This window comes from Galeopterus variegatus, unplaced genomic scaffold, assembly GCF_000696425.1.
Source record: "Galeopterus variegatus unplaced genomic scaffold, G_variegatus-3.0.2 Scaffold381, whole genome shotgun sequence".
In the NCBI taxonomy this organism is placed as follows: Eukaryota; Metazoa; Chordata; class Mammalia; order Dermoptera; family Cynocephalidae; genus Galeopterus; species Galeopterus variegatus.
The window spans coordinates 623,716-644,246 of record NW_007726492.1 but is presented as its reverse complement, the minus strand read 5'-3'; the positions used below and the strand labels follow the sequence as shown (position 1 = coordinate 644,246).

The window sequence follows — 20,531 nt, the reverse complement described above, 5'->3', positions numbered from 1 at the left end:
CTTGTGTATACAATAAAATGCACAGTGAAAAATATTGGTTCTACAAATGCCCTTCATCTGCCCAGCTTCTTTATCTTTAGGTAAACAATCTTACTTTTGGTGTATCCTTTTATAGTATATTTAGGCAAATATATGTAACTAGTCACCCTCTGTCTCATCTTTAAATGGACCATCTGCATTTAAATGTAACCTCAGATAATTTTGATGCAGATGGTCCATATACTACTTGTCACAAAGCACTGCCCATGTGAAGGTATTTTTAAATTCCCCCGACAAATGGTGTTTATAAAATTTGATGGTCAAAGTCACTGGATATTTGTGTCTGTGCTCCTTTTCAAATGTAGCACCCACAATAGAACCAAATATTCAGGTATATTTGGACTGATAAGAAGTGGAGTTAGGAAATTATCTCCTTTAACCTGATTTATGTTCTTGCACTAAAACTGTCTGCAATTGTCTCACCAATTTTTAGTAGATGTGTAGTATTATTGACTCTGTGATACTGTGGTTAACTAAAACCTGTTAGGTTAGGAATGAATTACAGGGAATGGATGATGCAATGCTCGCAGAGAAGCAAGCAAGAGCAGAAAGGATGAGATGACAATAGATGAAGACATATCCTGAAGAGGGGTAGCAATATGTACTGTTCTCACCAAAGGTGGCACACAGACTTCTCAATAACTCGTCTCCCTTTCCCACAGCCGATGACATTTCCCACTGCTGGCCATTTACAAAAGCCACTGCTCACTGTCATCTACCGATCCTCACTGAAGTCTGTAGATAAACAATCTGCTTTGCCACTTATTAGAAAGCTGGTAGACCTGCTGTCCATTCTCTTAACTCACAATAAGAATCAGCATTCTGTAATCAGCCCTGCCTACTCCAACCTCTGCCACATTAGAAGGAGTTGTAACCTTGGTACACTTCTTGAGAAATATTTTTGATTTCTAACAGACTTCTGAGGGTACCTTGGCATATTTGTGGAGGATGATCTAAAACTCTAAAAATAGCTATGAGCACAATTCTCCCACATGCACATAATTTGAATAGGTCTGGCAAGATCCTTTTAAGCCCATAAAAGTGTCAGAGAATATTATAAATTGGCTTTACATACCTCAATACACCCGGTGTACAGATTAGCACTTTCTGTTATGACACCCAGGCTCTGTGCCCTCTACTCCAAACAGCAGGAAAAATTTATGAGCCAGAAAACCTTTCTTGGATTTGGCCTTAGGGAAGTAAGGAGTAAAATTTACTTGCTCACCAGGAGTCTGAGGCTCCCAAGAATCAGGAGGGAAGTCACACTGAGTGAAAACACAGTGAGTGAAATTAGTTGTTAGTGTCTTCAAATGCACTGTAAGTCTGAGAAGGGACTCAGGGTTGCAAATAACAAAACTCTGAAACACAGCAGCTTTGTATTGAATGTGATAATAGAGAGATGATCCCAAATGTGATGTAGAGAGAGGAGAGTTTAGAATGTGGTTCTGAGAAAAGAGGATCATATCATTACAGATGTTAGAATTAAATGATTTCAATTTTCACACACAGTGTGCCTCAAAAGTGTTTGGCACCAGATGCTTAAAAGTGGTACCTAAGAGCCAAATATAAGGCGGTGACTCTGAGGCTTATATGAGTTGTCACTGTTGCATTCCTGTATTCATGGAACACATATTTTTGAGTATCTAGTATGTGCCAGAACACAAATATGAATTCGACACGGTCCCTGCCTTTTAGGAGTTTATGTCCAAGTGAGTGGAACAAGACAAAAAGATGGTAATACATTGGAATAACTAATCTGATAGAGATAAGCACAGGATGTTTGAGAACACAGTGAACTAGAGAGAAGCCAACTGATGAGAAGTTGAAGAAAGGCTTTTCAGAGAAATGATGCTTGAACTGAACCATGAAAGATGAGTAGGAGTTACATAAAGGAAAGAGTTTGGGGAGGTTATTCCAGTCAAAAGGGACAGCATTGTATGTTGTGGGAAATGTAAGTATTTCAGTGGTTAGACTATAGTATAGGATACAAAGCAAGAGAATGCTGAGAGATGAGACTGGGGAAACAGGCAGCAGCCAAATCATGAAAGCCCTATATGTCATGCTAAGGCAGATGGACTTTCTTCGGCAGGCAATAAGGAAGCTGGTAAATGATCATTTTTGATAAGTCACTTTGGCAGCAGTGTGGAGAATGGAGAGGACCAGAGGCAAGACCAGAAGCAGGGAGACTAGTTAAGAGCTGTTATAATAGTCCAGTAGAGAGACATGTAGGGTCTCAAAAAAGGTAGTAGCATGGGGGATGGCAGGAAGAGGATGGGTTTGAGACTATTGAGGAAGACTTTTGTCATTGTCCTTGTTTTGTATTGTTTTGATTCAAGGCTTGCTTTGAGCTGGAGGTCAAAGTGGTTGATGTGGTGGCAGCAGAAAAAGGGTAATGATAAGATATGATCATAGAAGCTTATTTCAGATAAGATATTTGTAAAAAAATTAACTATGAAGCTCTTTTAAAAAAGTGCTCTTTTTGCTCAGCTTGCAAGAATAACCATTTGCTGAAGACTGCTTGCTTAGTCTGTTGAGGGTTAATAACTCATGTGGTTTAGTTTGCTCTAGGAAATTGTGCAGTGAAAATAAAGCAAGTTAGGGTCAGGGCAAGGGAGAAAGGCTCTGCCAGCTGTCTCTTTTTCCTCTCTACAAAGCATAAATATCCTCTAAACAATCTCACACAAAAAAAGAAACCTTCTGTGCCAGAAATCTGTTTACTTTGCAAAGGAAGAGTCCAGAAGACCATATGGAATACAATTAATGCTGATATTCACTTCAGAATGTACAAGAAGAGTAGGAAGAAATAACTAGAATAAATGTTAAAATTATTAGGACATGACATAGAATCACATAGAAATAAGTTTAAAATAATAAAAAAGTTTTTAAAATTACATATTGATACACCCATTTAAAAACGAATCTTGCATAAAGAGAAAACCAAGGGCCAGCCCGTGGCTCACTTGGGAGAGCGTGGTGAGAGCGTGGTGCTGACAACACCAAGTCAAGGGTTAAGATCCTCTTACCGGTCACCTTTAAAAAAAAAAAAAAAAGAAAAGAAAAGAAAACCAGAATAACCAGAATAAACAGTGTATCAGATTATGAAATGAGGTTATAATGGAACACAATAATACAAAGGACATTAATAAAACTCAATTCAGAATTCTTAATACTGAACAAATTAACCAGGAAAAATTAGATATATTAAGCTTGAATAAGAATAGAAATGATCCCAGGCTTAGATTACATAAATGTGATTATTCTTAAATACGGATATGAAAGGAGATTTAAATGTTAAATTAACAATAGATCACAATGTCAAGGAAACAAGGGATAGAACTAACAATATAAGAGAAATAAGTGTCTGTCTCCCAGTCCTGTTGAGTCCTCCTACAAAATATCTCTTAAATTTGTTTCCTAAGCACAACAGTTAATCTCTCCTACTCCATTTTCCACCTACTGAAACCCATTGAGCATAATGATGCCAGATCCTCTTTGAGAAATTTGCCTAATGAATCCAATCTAATCTCTTTTTGACTTGAAGGGCATCCATAATCGAATTCCATCCTACCTATGCAAGGCTTATTTTCCATTCTCCCCATCATACCTCCTTTGCTGTGGTCAGGCCATGCTGCATACTGTCCCTAGAATACCATATGCTTATTTTTGTCCTTGTCTCTTCCTGAGGTGTCATATCCTTTCTGCTCTGTCTGCCCCATCATCCTTCAAGGCTCAGGTCAAGTTCCAACCCCTCCATAAAGATTTCTGTAATCTCTTACTTCTCTGATTTTCCAGTACAATTTTAGATGGAATCACATACTCTATGGATAATTTAACTATTTAATATATGCAAGTCTTCCTTCTTCAACTTCATTGTTAATTCATCAAGGGAATATAATTCAGTATTACCTCAATGATTCCAATTGAGTCTAAGCCATTTTTATTCTAACATTTTGACCTATTTTGACACACAGTGGATAATGTAGATGATGATGTTCGGCCCCTAAGGACATGTTGACTTCTTGCTTTTACATACAAACATTTAATTCAGAATTATATATCAGTAACTATTTTTGTTCAGAACGTATATTAAAAGTGAACTCAGCTCACCCAATTTAATTCTTTGATCAATTTTCTGTTAAGAGCTATTAAAATGTTTTAATATTTCCTATATTAATTTTTATTTTACTAAAATTTTAATCTTAAAGAGTCTTTTCCATGTTAATTTTACAACTGCTTTCCAAAGTGGTTTTTGTTACACTTCTTGCTGTGTAATGGAGATGCAAAAAAGATTACTCAAAGCAACATGAATGCAATGAGAAGCCCAAAGGGACTGCACCTCAGCAACTCCTCAGTTAGAAGGAGAAACTTAGTACAGCCCTGATTCAAAGATAGCTTCAGTTTTTATTGTAAAGATAAGGAAGTTTCATAAGAAAAATCAGTTGATTCAATCATTTCAAAAGGACACAAAGACATGGGCAATGTGACATAAGTTATCTATGGCTAACTATAGCTTAAACAACAGAAACTAGTAGCATCATTTAAATTAACAATGTGACATTCCAAAGTACAATTTGTGAAAAGCTAAATTGATCAAACTGTGATCATTATCTAATCTAAAATATAACCTCTCTTTAAATGATTTAAGCAAGAGTTACATTCTTATGATTAAATCTAAGTATAATTGTCTCTAAAGTTTACACCAACAAACAGATTCCCTTAGCAAACATTTTTTCACATTTTTCCCTACAGCAACTCTTTCAACATCTTTTAACAACAATCAGTATGTTAAATAATCAAAGTACATAATCCCATCCCTAAACAGTGATTAGAATTGATTAGATGGGCTTTTGCCCACTAGCCGTAGATCACTGTCTCCTAACCAAGGACTGTGGGCCCACACATGCATTACCTAAAAACCCTATCTAAAAATCAACTGAGAATCAACATATATGTGATCAGAATTGGTTAGATGGGCTTTTTGCCCTGCTAGCTGTAGGCTGTTGTCTCCTAGCTATGGATTTTTGTCCCATTAGATTTTTAGCTAAATAGCCCTGTCTAAAAACCAAACGAGAATCAAGATTTTTAACCCTCAACAGTTTTACCATTCTACATTCCCAACAGCACTGTATGAGGGTTCTGGTTTCTTCACATCCTCATCAACACTTGCTATGGTTAATCTTTTTAATTTTAGCCATTCTAATAGGGGTGTGGTAGTATTTCATGTAGTTTTATTTTTCATTCCTTAATGACTAATGATGTTGAGCATCTTTTCTATGTGCTTATTTGCCTTTCATATATTTTCTTTGATGAAGTGTTCAAATTGCTCATTTTTTATTGGGTTGTTTTCTTATTATTACTTGTGATTTGCTACTCTAGAGAGTTGTATACATAGTGTAGATACAAGTCTTTTTCATATATATGATTTGCAAATAATTTCTCTCATTCTGTGGTTTGTCTTTCATTCTCTTAACAGTGTCTTTCTTTTTTTTTTTTTCCTTTTTGTCTTTTTGACTGACCGGTAATGGGATCGCAACCCTCGGTGTTGTGCCCGCACCGCGCTCAGCCAGTGAGCAGGAACCGGTCTCCACATGGGATCCGAACCCTCGGCGGGAGTGCCGCCGCGCTCCCAAGCGGCACACTCTCCAGTGCACCACCAGGCCGGCCCAACAGTCTCTTTCAAAGAGCAGAGGTTTATAATTCTGATGAAATCCAAGTTTTCAATTTTTTTCTTTTATGAATTGTGCTGTTAGATTACTTAAGAAATCTTTGCCTAAATCAAGGCCACAAATATTTCTTCCTGTGTTTTATTATAGGTTTTAGATTTAAGTCTGTGATGCATTGCAGGTTAATTTTGATGTATGGTGTTAAGTATGGATTCAAGTTAATTTTTTGCATATGGATATCCAATTGTGCTAGCAGCATATGTTGAAACTACTGTCTTTTTTCCACTGACTTGTCTTTACACATTTGTCAAAAGCCATTTGTCCAAGCATGTGGTTTTATCTCTGGATTTGCTATTCTGTGCAACTGATTTACAAGGGTATTTCAAAAAGTTCATAGAAAGATTCGTATTATCTTTCAATTCTATTTTTCCACAAACTTTTTGAAGTACCCTCGTATTTCTGTATCTTTATGCCCATACCATAGTGCCTTGATTAGTGCAGCTTTTTATTTATTTATTTATTTATTTATTTGTTTATTTTCCTTTTTGTCTTTTTTCGTGTCCGGCAATGGATCGCAACCCTCAGTGTCGCGCCAGTACCGGACCGGGACCGGCAACGGGATCGCAAACCTCGGTGCTGCGCCCGCACCTTGCTCAGCCAGTGAGCGGGAACCGGTCTGTATGTGGGATCCGAACCCTTGGCGGCGCCGCGCTCCCAAGTGGCGCACTGTAGCAGTGCGCCACCGGGCTGGCCCAGTGCAGCTTTTTAGTACATCTTGAATTCTGGTAGTCTTATTCTTCCAACTTTGTTCTTCATTTTCCAAATTGTTTTCACTATTCTAGAGTCTTTGCTTTGTCATATGAATTTGAAAATTAGCTTGCCAATTTACACAAAATGCCTATTAAGGCTTTGGGGAGAACTGACATCATAACAATATTGAGTCTTCCAATCCATAAAACTGATATATCTTTTCATTTATTTATTTTATTTAGCAATGATTTGTAGTTTTCAGTGTATGGGTCTTTCACTTTTTTGTGAGATTTATCTCCAAGTATTTAATATTTTTTGATGCTATTATAAAACTTTACTTTTACTTGAATTTCTAATTGCTAAACTCACTTATTGTTCTTATAGCTTTTTTGTAAATTCCATTGAATTTTCTGCATAGATGATCATATAATCTGTGAATAAAGACAACTTTACTTCTTTCCAATCTGGATGCCTTTTTTCCTCTTCTTTCATTCTCTTCTGTCCTTCCCTTTTGCCCTTCCTTCCTTTCTCCCTCCTTCCCTCCCTCCTTTCTCTCCTTCTTTTTTCTCCCTCCTTTCTTCCCCTTGTCCTTCTCCTCCCCTTCATTCTATTTTTTCTCTCATTGCCTTCTTACTCTGTCTGGAAACTTCAGTACAACGTTCAATGAACTGATAAGAGTGAACTCCTTGTCTTTTTCGTGATCTTAGAGACAAAGCATTCAATCTTTCCACTATTAAGTTTATTGTTAGCTGTACATGTTTCACAAATTCTTTTTTCAGGTTGAGGAAGTTTCTTTCTATTCCTAGTTTATGGAGAGTTTTCATCAGAGATCAATGTTGGATTTTTTTTTCAAAACTTATTCTACATTAATTGAACTGCTCATGTGTTTTTTCTTTTTTAGTTTGCTTATATGGTGAATTACACCAATTAAGTTTTTTAATGTTAAACCCCACTGGGTCTTATCATATTATCTTTTTGTTATATTGTTGATTCAGTTTGCTAAATTTTTGCTTAAATTTTATTGTTAGATTTTTTTTTTGCATCTACATTTATGAAGGATATTGATCTATTTTTCTCCTTCATTGTAATGTCTTTGTCTCTTTTTTAAAATGGCAATGTTGTCCTGGTATAATAAGTTGGTATAATAATAGCCCTCCTCTTAAATATCTTGAAGTATTTGTGTAGAATTTGTATTATTTCATCTTTAAATATTTTGTAGACATCCTCAGTGAAGCCATCTGGGTTTGGAGTATACTTTATTAGAAGTTTTTAAACTACAAATTCATTTTTTAACAGATATAGGGCTATTGAGTTTATTTTTTTCTTGAGTGAGCCTCTTGTCTTCCAAGGAATTTGTCCATTTAATCTGTTATTAAATTTACTGCCATAAAGTTATTTATAATATTCCTTTATTATCACTTTAATGTCTGTAGATTCTGTGTGATGTCCTCACTTTCATTCTTGATACTGGTAACTTGTGTCTTCTTTTTATCTTGATTAGTCTCTTTAGAGGTTTATCAATTTTATTGACTTTCTCAAAGAACCAGCTTTCGATTTCATTAATTTTCTCTATCTTTCTGCTGTTTTCTACTTTATTGATTTTTGACCTTGTTTTTATTATTTCCTCTCCTGTTTACATTTGGTCTAATCTATTCTTATACTAGTTTCATATGGTGGAAGCAGTAGTCATTGATTTGAGACCTTTTTTCTTTTCCAATATAGGTGTTTAATGCTATAAATTTCCTCCTAATATCTGCTTTAGTGGCATCCCACAAAACAGTATGTTGAGGTTTTATTGCCCTTCAGTTCAAAATATTTTCTAATTTACTTTAAATTTATTCTTTGACACATGGGTTATGTAAAGTGCTATTTAGTTTCCACATATTTGTGAATATCCCAAATTTCTTTCTGTTATTGTGGTCAGAGATCATAATTTGTATATTTTCAGTCTTTTTTAATTTATTGAGACATGTTTTATGGCCCAGCATATGGTCTATCTTGCCAAACATTCTGTATGCCGTTGAAAAGAATGTGTATTCTGCTGTTGTGTAGAATAGTCTATAAATGCCAATTAGGTGAAGTTGGCAATAGTGTTGTTCAGGTCTTTTATATCCTGACTGATTTTTTCTCTCTTTGTTCCATCAATTATTAACAGAGGATTATTAAAATCTCTGACTATGATTGCAATTTCTCTCTTTCTCCTTGTAGTTCTATCAGTTGTTGCTTCACGTATTTTCAAGCTGTTATTCATAAAAATATTGCTATGTCCTCCTAATAGATTGATCATTTTACCATTATGAAATGACCTTCTTTATCCTCAGTAATATTCTTTGCTCTGAAATGTACTTATTCTGATATTATCATAGCTTTCTTTTTATTAGTGTTAACATGGCATCACTTTTTTATTATTTTACTTTTTAATCTGTTTATTTCTTTATATTAAAGTGCATTTTTTGTAAGCAGAATTAGGTCTTGCTTTCTTATTCAATTCGACCATTTCTGCTTTTTCAATGGGGTTTTATTTCCATTTATTTACATTCACATTTAATGATTATTAATATGGTCTTGCTATCTGTTTTCTATTTCTCCCATCTGTCCTTTGCTCTCTTTTTCCTCTTTTAATGCCTTATTTTGAATTAAATGTGTGTTTTTTCTGATTCCATTTTATCTTCGTTGGCTTTTAGCTATAATTCATTGTTTTGTAATTTTAGTACTTGCTTTAGGGTTTATAGTATACATGTTTAATTTATCGCAGTGTGCTTTCAAGTGATATTATACCACTTCACCTATAGTATAAGAACTTTACATTAGTGTATTTACATTTCTCCCCTCACAGTCGTTATGTTGGGGTGAGTGAACTTTTTCTCTAAAAGGCCAAATAGCAATTGTTTTCAGCTTTGTGGGCTATACAGTCTCTGTCACTACTCAACTCTGCTATTGTAGTACAAAAGCACCCAGAAACAATAGGCAAATGAATGGGCATTACTGTATGCAAAAAAAACCCCCTTTATTTAAAATATAGGTGTTGAGCTGGACTTGGCCCACAGACCATACTTTGCTAACCATTTCTTTATGCAATTGTTTTCACACATTTTACTGTTACACATAAGCACATATTACATTATTGTCTTTGAAATAGCCACTTATCTTTTAAAGGGATTTAAATAATAAGAAAATTTTAGTAATATATTTAACCCATGAAGTTATCATTTCCAGTGTTCTTCATTCTTTTGCATAAATCCATTTTATGTTTGATATCATTTTCTTCCTGTCTGAAGAACTTTCTTTAACAATTTTTATAGTGTGAGTCTGGTGATTCTTTCAGCTTTTTTATGTTTGAAAAAACATCTTTTAACCTTCATTTTCGAAGGGCATTTTCAGGGGGTATAAAAGTTTAGATTGACTTTTTTTTCCCAAGTACTTTAAAAATGTTGCTCTTCTGTCTTCTCACTGGCATGGTTTCTGATCTGCTGTCTTTAACTTTTTTTCTCTGTACATAATATATCTTTTACTGGCTGCTTTTAAGATTTTCTCTTTGTCATTGGCTTAGAGCCATTTGATTATGATGCGCCTTGGTGTAGTTTTCTTTGTATTTCTTGTACTTCGGGTCCATTGAGCTTCTTGGATCTGTTTATCATTTTCATCAAATTGGGGAAAATGTTTGCCATTAAATCTTCAATATTCTTTATTTAGTCATTCATTTGTTTTGCCTTTTGTTTTTTTTAATTCCAGTTACATTTACATTAGGCCAGTTGAAGGTGTCTCTTTGCTCTATTTATTTTTCGTTCTTATTTTAATCTCTGTTTCACTTAAGGTAGTTTCTATTGCTGTCTTTATGATCACTATTTTTTTTCTTCTACAATGTCTAATTTGCAGTTAATTTCACCTTGTTATTTTTCATCTCAATCATTGTAGTTTTCGTGTCTAGATGCTCAATTTGGGTCTTTAAAAAAATCTTCCATGTCTCTACTATCAGTTTAAATATACAGCACACAGTTATAATGACTGTTTTGATATCTGTGTTTACTAATTTTAACATCTGCATCAGTTCTAGGTTGTTTTCAATTGAAGGACTTTTCTCCTCATCATAGGTCATATTTTCTGTTCTTTTGCATGTATGGTAATTTTTCACTGGATGCCAGAAACAGAATTTTATCTTTCTGCCTGTTGGATATTTTCGCATTCCTACAAAATTCTTGAACTGTGTTCTGCGACACAGATAACTTACTTGGAAGCTGATCCTTTTAACTCTTACTTTTATGATATGTTAGGCAGGACCAGAGCAGTGTTTAGTTTAGGGTTAATAATTCCCCATTACTGAGGCAAGACCCTTCTTGGTTCTTTACCCAATACCTCTCATTTATAAGATTTTCCAGTCCTGCTTGCAGGCATCAGTGCTAATCCCTGCCGTGAGTTCCAGTTACTACTATGTTTACTCCTTTTGGATGGCTATTTCCTGGGCTTAGGGTAGTGTTTTCATATTTTGCTGAATATTCAAGGGAGACCTTTTGCATATCTCCTGAGTTCTCTCTCCCATCCAGTGCGCTGTTATTCAAATTGTAGCCATCCTGGTGTGTATGAAATCTCAGCTTTCTCTTCTCAAATTGGGTTGTCCTTCAGGTTTTGTCTAGGTTTTCCCACCTTGCAGCATGGCCTGGAAACTCTCCCAAAGCAGTAAGATTGGGCATTTTCAGGTCTCACTGTTACCGACAGGTCAGGCTCAGCTTGCCCTCTTACCTTAAACAAATGACCTGAAAGTCCAAAAGTTGATGCAAGGATTGGAAGGTTTATTCAGATTACTGGTACTCAACTAAATGTCTAACCAAGCAAACAAACAAAGAGAAAAGAGGAGTAGTGGGGTCCAGTTTAGCCTAGTCCTAATCGGCGGGGCCAACCTATTCCATTAACAGCATTAATTGATAAAAACAGTTCTCCCCACTGTTTTCAGCATAAAGAAAAGTATCGACTAGATTTAAATCAGAAAAACAAAGCATAGCCAGGAACCCTCCAGGGTGCACCTATACAGATGTGGATACGATCCAACCAAACAGAAGTGGGCTCAGAAAATCAGAGAAAAGTAAAGAGAATAAAGCATTGCCTTTTCAGAATTTAGGCCAGGGACTCCAGGAGAGATATCTATGAGCAGCAGAGACATGGAAGCAAAATAGTCCCAGTGGCCACTTGCCTCTTGCAGCTGGAGTCCTCTCCGGTGCGCAAAGCTTTCCAATTTTTGCCAGTGATTAAGTTAGGCTCTCAGATTCCAGTGTCATAGAAATAAACAATGTACACAACAGTCAAGCAAGCAATGCTTTATTAAAAGAGGAGATAGACTTATGCATAAGGGGGGTAGCAACAGTAAAGGTAGACCCCCGCCCCAGGGGAGCTGTTCAGGGTCTTTTATAGGGAAAGGGGTTAAGGAGTGGCAGGGTGGCAGGCCAGCGTCACTGGAGGTGGTCCTTTCTGTTCTTCCTGGTTGCGTCATGGCCGCATGCTCAGTAGGCAGTGGTGTTCATTATTGTCACCCCGGGAGGGTCATTGTAGCAATCACCTTGATGCTTTATGTACAGGTGGGAATTCCTAAAGGGGTCCTAAGGTTAGTCTGTAACTTTTACAATTATAGTAAACAAGACTTGGGGAGGGGTTTTGCAACTCAGTAAATATCTGTTTCCTTCTTATCTCAGTCTATTTTGTCAGGGCAGCCCATGGGGTAATCATTTGCCCTGAGGGGGTCGCATGACTGAGGAGTGGAAAAGTAACAAAGTGTCCTCTGCAGGGAAAATGGACTCAGTTTGGTTCACAGGCCTGGCCCTACTGTTTCATCACCTCATTTGTGTCCCATAATTCAGGTATCACTGTTTTTATTGCCTGATGTTCAATGTCTTGAAAACCATTGCTTCATATAGTTTGTCCACTTGTTTGGCTGTTTCAGGAGGGAGAGAAAATCCAGTCTCTGTTATTCCACGTTGGCCTATAGCAGAAAATCTAACACTTTTTTTTTTTTTTGTCATACAATATAGTAAAGATATTTTAAAAATTCAACATACTCAGCGCCGGCCAAAATGTTTTTGCATATATTGCCGTTGATAATATAAATTGGTATAAATCTTTTGGGAAGCAACTTGGCAACATTTATAAAGATACTTAAAAATATTTCTGCCCTATGATTGAGTAACTAAGCTTCTTGGAATCTAGCATAAGGAAGTAAATAAGAAAAATGCTTTATCTTAGCAGCAAGGTTATGCAATAATAAAGTAATATTGGTAAGAACCTAGATATCTAAAAACAGACACAAATGTTAAGTAGTCTATGGTTATGTAATATAGAGTAATATATAATATATAGTATATGGTTATGATATCTGTAGAGTATGTAACAATAAAAAATGCTTATAATATGGTATTATAAATAAATAAGTATATTTATAAAGTAAAAAAATAAAACAAACTGTGCCAATGGGAAAAGCTGGAAACAAATATATAAAAATATTATCATTGCATATATACCTTTGGTTGTATTTGGGAACTGGGATTATGGGTAAATTTTCATAATGAGGAAAAAACTTCTAAAAATGTTGTGTGATAACCTTGGGTTTATGTACTTTAAAAAAGAAGCCAGTGTATATAGGTCCATATAAAAAATAAGTTGATCTGAAGCTCAATGAAAATCATTAATGATCAAACTTAGCAATTTATTATATAAGTTAGCCAGGCAGCACATAGCTGCTGATAATCACTTTTACATGGCGATAGCTTGGAGAGAGTTAGTTAAAAAACCAAGGATTTTTGGACTGAGAAAATGAACTAATGCAGATATATTACTGCCAAGAATTTTAGTAGTTTAGAAACTGTGTTTAGGAGTCAGGCATGCGTTGCTTTGCCACTTCTCAGCTGAGACCTTGAACAAGTTATTTACTTTCTTTGAACCATTGCTTTCTCACTTACAAAATGAGGATAATAATAATGCCTGACAGGACCCTTATAAAATTAACAGGTAATTTACCTCTCAGTGCTACATATTAACAAGCAGAATATATTAATGATAACAACAATGACAATACTACTAGCTGTCATTCTTTGAGTATTTACTATGAGCTAGAAACCTCTTACAGGTGCTGTACCTATATTAACTAATTCTAATCTTCACAATATCCCTAATAAGGTAAGTAGTACTATCATCCCTATTTTTCAGACGAGGAAATGGAGGCACAACGAGGATAAGTAACTTGCCCAAGGCCATGTAGTTTATTAAGTGACAGAGAAGTAGAAGCAGAAAGGCCTAACTTAGGATAATACTACAGAAGTCTGAAGAAAATAGTGACTTGAATGAAGGTTACGGCAGTAGAGACGATGTTAGTAGTCAAATAGTATAGGGCATTTAGGTCTTTAGTTTTGCCAACCAATCAAAAGGCTATTGCTTATGACCAGTAGGTGAAGCCATCCGCAGCTAAGAAAAATTTAAACCCCTCTGGAACTTTATGTATGTGTGTATTGCTACATGACTACGCCGATTGCAGAGTCGGGGACTTCATAACTAAAGCCAAAACGTTTCATTATTTTAGTTATAAACCTGTTATAGAGACTGGGTCATCAGACCCCTCACATGCCAGGCTGGGTCACAAGACCTCTCACACGCAGGTCCACACTAGGTAATTGGGAAAGATCCTGGGAGCCACTGGCAGACAACACGAGCTCAGTCCTCAGCAGCTTACAGCAGCCTCCAGCATCAGTGGTGCTAGCCTCCCAGAGGGTCCCAGGGGCCAGGGCAGTAACAGCCTCCAACAGCAGTAGCAGCCTCTCCATGGCCCCTGAGGGCATCCCAAGGGGCGGGGGGTGGGGTGGGTGAAGCCTGTGGATCAGAGGCACTCATCCTTTATACTTAATTCCATAACCCAGAACACCTGGGTGCACGAGCAATTACATTAGATAATAACCAAGAAACACCTGGGCACAAGTGCATATTTACATCAAATGCTGGGCAAGATTCTGAACATTTGAGGGGCCCTGACCATTTTCCTTCATTTTCCCTACAATGTATCATAGAATAAAAGGTTTTAATCTAAGTAGAGGTGTTTAAGGTGAGGGTTTTATTAAAGAGTGTTTATGATGTACAAAATAGAAGATGTGAATGAGTTCATCAAGGAGAACCTAAGTTGTTTACTAATTAGTTAGTACCTCATCTACTCCATTATTTAATGACTAGGGTTAGCTGTTTTAATAGAGACTTAAAACCACAAGAGAGGGGGAAAGTATGTTAGTGTTTTATATTAATTACACCTGTTACAGCCTGACAGTGTAAAGCGTAAGGTCATCAAGACCAATATATATTCTTCTATTTTGTGGAATCATACCATAATTGTAGGCAATGTACTTAAGCAGAAATAAATATCCTCTTGCAGGTTATCATTACCAATCTCAAACTATAATGTAAGTGAAAAGTTGAAATTTCTGACTGCTTCACCAAAAACCAAAACAAAACACATCTAAAATATTCTGTAATATTTACTCACATATTTTCTTGTTTAGGGGACAGAGATTTGACCCTTCCCTCTGATAACCTACTAATAGGCTAACTGGAGTCATGAGGTAGTCCACGGTCAAGAAGAGACTGGGAGAGTGTGGTACTGATAATACCAAGGTCAAGGATTCAGATCCCTGTACTGGCCAGCCGCCAAATAACAAAAACAAAATCAAAACAATGACAACAACAAAAACACAAGAAAAAAAAGAAGAGACAAGTCTTGTTGCCAAATAGAAAAAAAAAATAGATTTTGGGGTCACATGTGCCTCTGTTAGGTTCCGAGCATTATGTTTACAGATTCAGTCTTTAAAAGAAATTCCATAATCCATCAAAACAAAACAATACAAAAACCCATTGTAATTTGGGTACACTGTCATCAGGAGATGCCTCAGTCACAGTCCCACAGAGATTTATGTCTTAGGTTTATTTGAATGAGGTAGGTAAACTAAAAATCATAGACTTGTAGCCACATCTTACGTGAAATAAATGCTCTATAGAGTGGTGAATATTTGAAGCAAAATTTAAGGTAAACAAATAAAATTAGACTTTGGTAGATGCCCAATCTGATTCTTCATCATTTCATTCCAACCTTCTTTTTATACACAGATTTTTGTCCAATGGTTTCTCTCTCTTTCTGCTTAAGAAAACACAGATTCCAAACCCTTCTGGAACTTGTATTTTCTCCTAGGGTTTTAATCTAGCTTGATATCATAATTCCTTTAATATGCTTTACTGAAATGCCATTAAGTTCTCTTTTTGTTCCTCACAGGCATAGCCTGTTTAGAGATAGCATGAGAGTTGTCTTAGTCTTACCTTAGAAGTTTGGATTTTGCTTGAAAATACCCTATTTCATTGTTCTCTCTCACATATGGCAAGAAGAGGAAGACATATAAGACAAGCTTGCCCAAAAGGGCCTATGGCGTGTTTCCATGTTTGTATATAAAGAGGAGACTTTCCAATGTCACCCTAAAGAAGACTAAAAGTTTTCCTCGATATTAAGCTTTCTAATAAGAAATAACAGTTTTAAAATAATTTTATTTGATGTTTTATTTGCTTTTATTTTTAACCAAGGTAAGCTAGCAAAATTCAGCCACCTGCATCTTCTATACACTACTCTAATAAGAAAACTCTTCAGAATTTAGAACAAACTCATGTTGCTAATACAAGCCAGACATTTAAGATATATTTCTAAGGAGGGTTTGAAACAGATATTTAAACATTTCATGATATCAGTTTAACATACTAGAAACACAAAGGCCGAAATCTGAGATTGCATTAGAGGCAATAAGCAGGAATTGGGGTCGGATTACCTGTTCATAGTGAAAACTCAAAGGTTAAGGGAGTCAGAATCTTGGGGTGAATTAACAAGGATGTAACCACAACAGTAGCACAGAAGTGCCTATTAGTGCTGGTAGCACAATAGTACAGAAGAATTTAGGAATTGCCAATCCTGACAACTCATGGTCTACTCAGCTCAGTGTTCTGTTGGCAAAGTGAACCGAGAACAAATGATAATAATCATTACAGTATGCTAGGCACTTCATATAATTATCTCACGTAATCCTCACTACAATCCTATGAGATAGCTAGTGGCATTATTTATGATCTCTGGTTTATAGATGAGGAATCTGAGACTTTGAGAGGTTAAGTGACGTACCTTTTGTAAGTGTCCGCACAGATTCCAACCAAGATAGAACATAATAACGCTTGCTGACATCAACATTGAAGTTAGGTATATAATAGCTTCTTTTAAGTAATAGCAATCGTTCATAAATTTGTCCAAATCGCTTTTGAGTTAATAAATATTAACTTTGGGATAAATGGGTTTGTTAGGGTTGGTTAAAGCAGTGCAAAGGGTTATCTGCAAGGACAGAACCAAGGACAGGTCGAAGAAGGAGGATCAGGGAAGTAGTATGTGGTCCACTTTTTATCATAAATTATGATAAAATAAGTTAATGTGTAGTCTTCTGAAGGACCCATGCAGGAACAGGGATTTTGAAAGAGACTGAAGATGGTTACTAGACAGAGGAGAGCTCAGTGAGTTTCCCCTTCCCCCATTTCTCTAATCATTTTATATGCACTTCTCGGGGTTTTCTCTAATTCAGGACTCATGCTGAGATTGGATTGAGCAGAACTGCATATTTCAATCCAGCTGCAGCTGCAAAATAGTTCAGTGTGGGGTAAATTAATATGTTTTTTAGGGTTTCTTATACAGGTCTTGATGATACCCAACATTTCATTGTCCTCCCACCCCCACCCTTCAATTTAGTTGAACTGATGTTTTCAGAAAACAGACTATGGAGATTCTCATGGCTCTTTTCTGGATCCCAATCAGGATTTTTAAAAAATTCCATATTATACTTTGATCTATTTAATCCCCAAGTTCATTGTCTTGTTCTAGGTCCTGAGTTAAAACATATCTTACATTTGCTTTATTTGCAGATTGGTGAGAACGTCCTGTACTCTAGCATGATAATCTTGATCTTTAATAGAAGAATTTGTAGCTTTGGATATATGACTGCCTTTCCTCCCTTATTCACAAGTGTTAGGTAACCACCAGTTTGTTTGGAATAGTGGTGACTATAAACTGGCATGGAATTTCAGAAGTCCCCTCTAGAGTTCTTTTGAACAGAAATTACATTTTCAGTTTGGCAGCCCTTTAATAGAGGATTCATGTTTTGTTCAAATTTCCCCTACTTTCCCCTTCTATTCCTTCTAAAATCTTTGATATATATCATCTAGTCCTGGGGATTTATCAACATTCATTTTGTGAGACTGGCTTGGATAATTCTGAGAATTGGCCATAATTTAACCAATAACTGATGTGTCATTTCAGGGATAACATCAAAGTGGTAATCACTGTAAAATATCCTCAAATATACACTAGAAGCAAAAATTCATGTAATATGTCTGATACCTATTTACCTAAAATTATTAAGGAATTTACTGATTTTTCCCCTTGATTTCCTACATTTTATGTTCTTCATTATTTTATTTATTTATTGAGGGGGCAGGGGTGTAGTGAAGAGATTAACATTTATTGAGTACCTAATGCTACAGTATTATGTACATGGAGAATAGTTAATGGCACAGAGTAACTGTTCAATAAATACATATTAAATGAATGAATAAATGCCAGGTATTGTGCTTGTCACTTTACATATGTGACCTTATTTATTCTTAAAACAATCCTATGTGAGGTATGTACTATTTTTCCCTCATCTATAAAATGGAATAATAATAATGGCTATTTTATAAGATTGTTATAGAATTGAATGACTTAATAAACACAAAGCAATTAGAACAGTTCCTGGCAAACAGTAAGCATTATTCGAATATTTTTATAATTGTGATTTTCCATTGTTACTTAGGAGGACATTAAACTAAAGAGATTTTAAGTCATTTTTCCAAGATTACACAGGGAGTTAAGGGGTTGGAACACATTTCTAAACTTCTTGTTCTCTCTTCTAAATGTTCTACCTCCTTCTGGTCTTGGTGTTCTTCTCAAAGAGCTCTACAAAATGTTATGTTGGCTGATTTTCGTGTATACCTAGCTTACTTTGTAGGCTTCCTATTTTTTTTTTTTTTTTTAGTTAGGCTATCTTTCAGTTCCTTGAACGATTATTTTCTTTCTTAAATTTGGTTGTACTTGGTCTTTTTCACTTGACAGGTATTCTGATCCTCAGATCATATTTTCCCTGTAGTCCAATAAGTTGTTTTAAATAATGGCAACAATTTTCACTAGCTAATTATTACAATATTTCCTTTCCTAATATTTTCTCTTTTTAAAAAAATTTTTTGGCAGCTGGCTGTTATGGGGAGCTAAACCCTTGACCTTGGTGTTATCAACACTGTGCTCTAACCATCTGAGCTAACTAGCCAGCCCTCTAATCTTTTCTCTAAATAATGAATTTAGTTTCCCTTGTCACCCCTCTTAATTCTGGAAGTTATTAACTAATACTTGATTTGATTTGAGATGTAAGGAAGATGAGGTATAAGGTACAACATTCCTTTCTGACACCAGTGTGTTTCAATAACTTATTTTCACTTGCTAATTCACTGTACAGAGTCTGAGTCTCAGTTTTGTTCCTTTTCTGGGTCATGCATATGGGCGAATATAATTTCTCAAAACATAATTATTTTAATTATCTAGTATTGCCACAAAGCAATTTAGACAAAAGGTAATTCTTTCCAGTACTTTTTCCCAAAGTAGAATCCAAGGAAGATAAACTTTTGTGAAGTGGAGATTTCTCTAAGAAAATGAAATTGCTGGGCTGGACCCATGACTCACTTGGGAGAGTGCGGCACTATGAGCGCAGCGACGCTAGGAGCGCCAAGGCCGTGGGTTCGGGTCCTATATAGGGATGGCCGGTGTGCTCACTGGCTGAGCGCAGTGCGGGTGACACCAAGCCAAGGGTTGTGATCCCCTTACTGGTCACAAAAAAAAAAAAAAAAAAGAAAAGAAAAGAAAATGAAATTGTTGACACATTGCTCAATTTCAAATAGATGTAAAAGAAATACATAGGATATTCAAATTACTGAAAACTGAATATGCCCAAGCATTGATAGTTTTTTTTCAGTAACTTTACTGAGTATCAGTGAAAAAGATTAGAATGACTCTGATTGAGAGTATAGAGGGTAGAGGGTAAAGAGGTGGCAGTGGCCTAAATGGTTGGGTGATAAACCTGACTAGGTAGGTGGGGTCAGGTTATGGAGGCCTCTTCTCTTTGTTCTCTACATTTAAAGTATCTTCAGGTTCTAAGAACGAACTTCTAAAATCCAAGATTGATTGGCTTTATATATCCAGTGATAAATCTTCAGAATTCCATCTAAAACCAAAACTTGTATTTCAAAAATAACCTTTGAGATTGTTTGATGATCAAAGAAAGTGTTTTTCATCAGCCAATACTGACACGATGACAAGAAACTACAGACATTTTGGAGATTTTGGCACAACTTCAAAGAGTGATAGAACAGAATGCAGAGAACGCTTCCAAGTTTTGGAAGGCAGCAGTCTGGCTGAGACCCACACACCCTGAAACGAAGCTTCCTTGAAAACATTTAAAGTCTTTTCTTATTTTGGAATTCTAAAAGATGGCAAAATTCATGTATGCTAAAATGCAATACTTCATCAAATTTCCTCCCCAAATGACTCTCCAGCTTTCCCCTCTGTGTTAACACTGGTAAAGGATTCCTAAGGCATTTGCACTAAGCTTCTCAGTAAGCTGCCTCAGAGCCCTCTCAAGGCTATTTCTATATATTACGAAACAAGTAAATCCCTTTAATCCTTACCTCATATGTATGTTTTGTTTTGCAGAACGAAAACGGTGAAGCAACTTAGAGATTTGGGGACATACCGCCCAAATGATCTATAGTTACTCTGGTGTCGCTTCGCAAGATTTTGGTACCCAAAGCAGAAGAACCGGGATTCAGCATCCTTCCTCCAATCACACATTTCTTAAAGCAAGCGTTCTGCACTTCCGAACATCATCTCTTCTCTATCCAGAGCCTCCTCGCAGCCCGCCCCCTGGTTCCTTCCCACCCTCTACCTCGCCCCCCCCC

General features: G+C 36.1%; 1 protein-coding gene across 1 annotated transcript in view; it reads left to right on the top strand.

The window, feature by feature from the left end:
- Positions 1–2,038: 2,038 nt before the first annotated feature.
- The window catches only part of LRCH2 (leucine-rich repeats and calponin homology (CH) domain containing 2), a 152,580-nt gene continuing 134,087 nt past the window's right edge, over positions 2,039–20,531 (top strand). Inside the window, exons 1-2 of the mRNA XM_008568153.1 lie at positions 2,039–2,143; positions 2,376–2,428. Of these exons, the coding sequence (XP_008566375.1) occupies positions 2,039–2,143; positions 2,376–2,428 (158 nt within the window). The remainder of the gene's footprint in view (positions 2,144–2,375; positions 2,429–20,531) is intronic.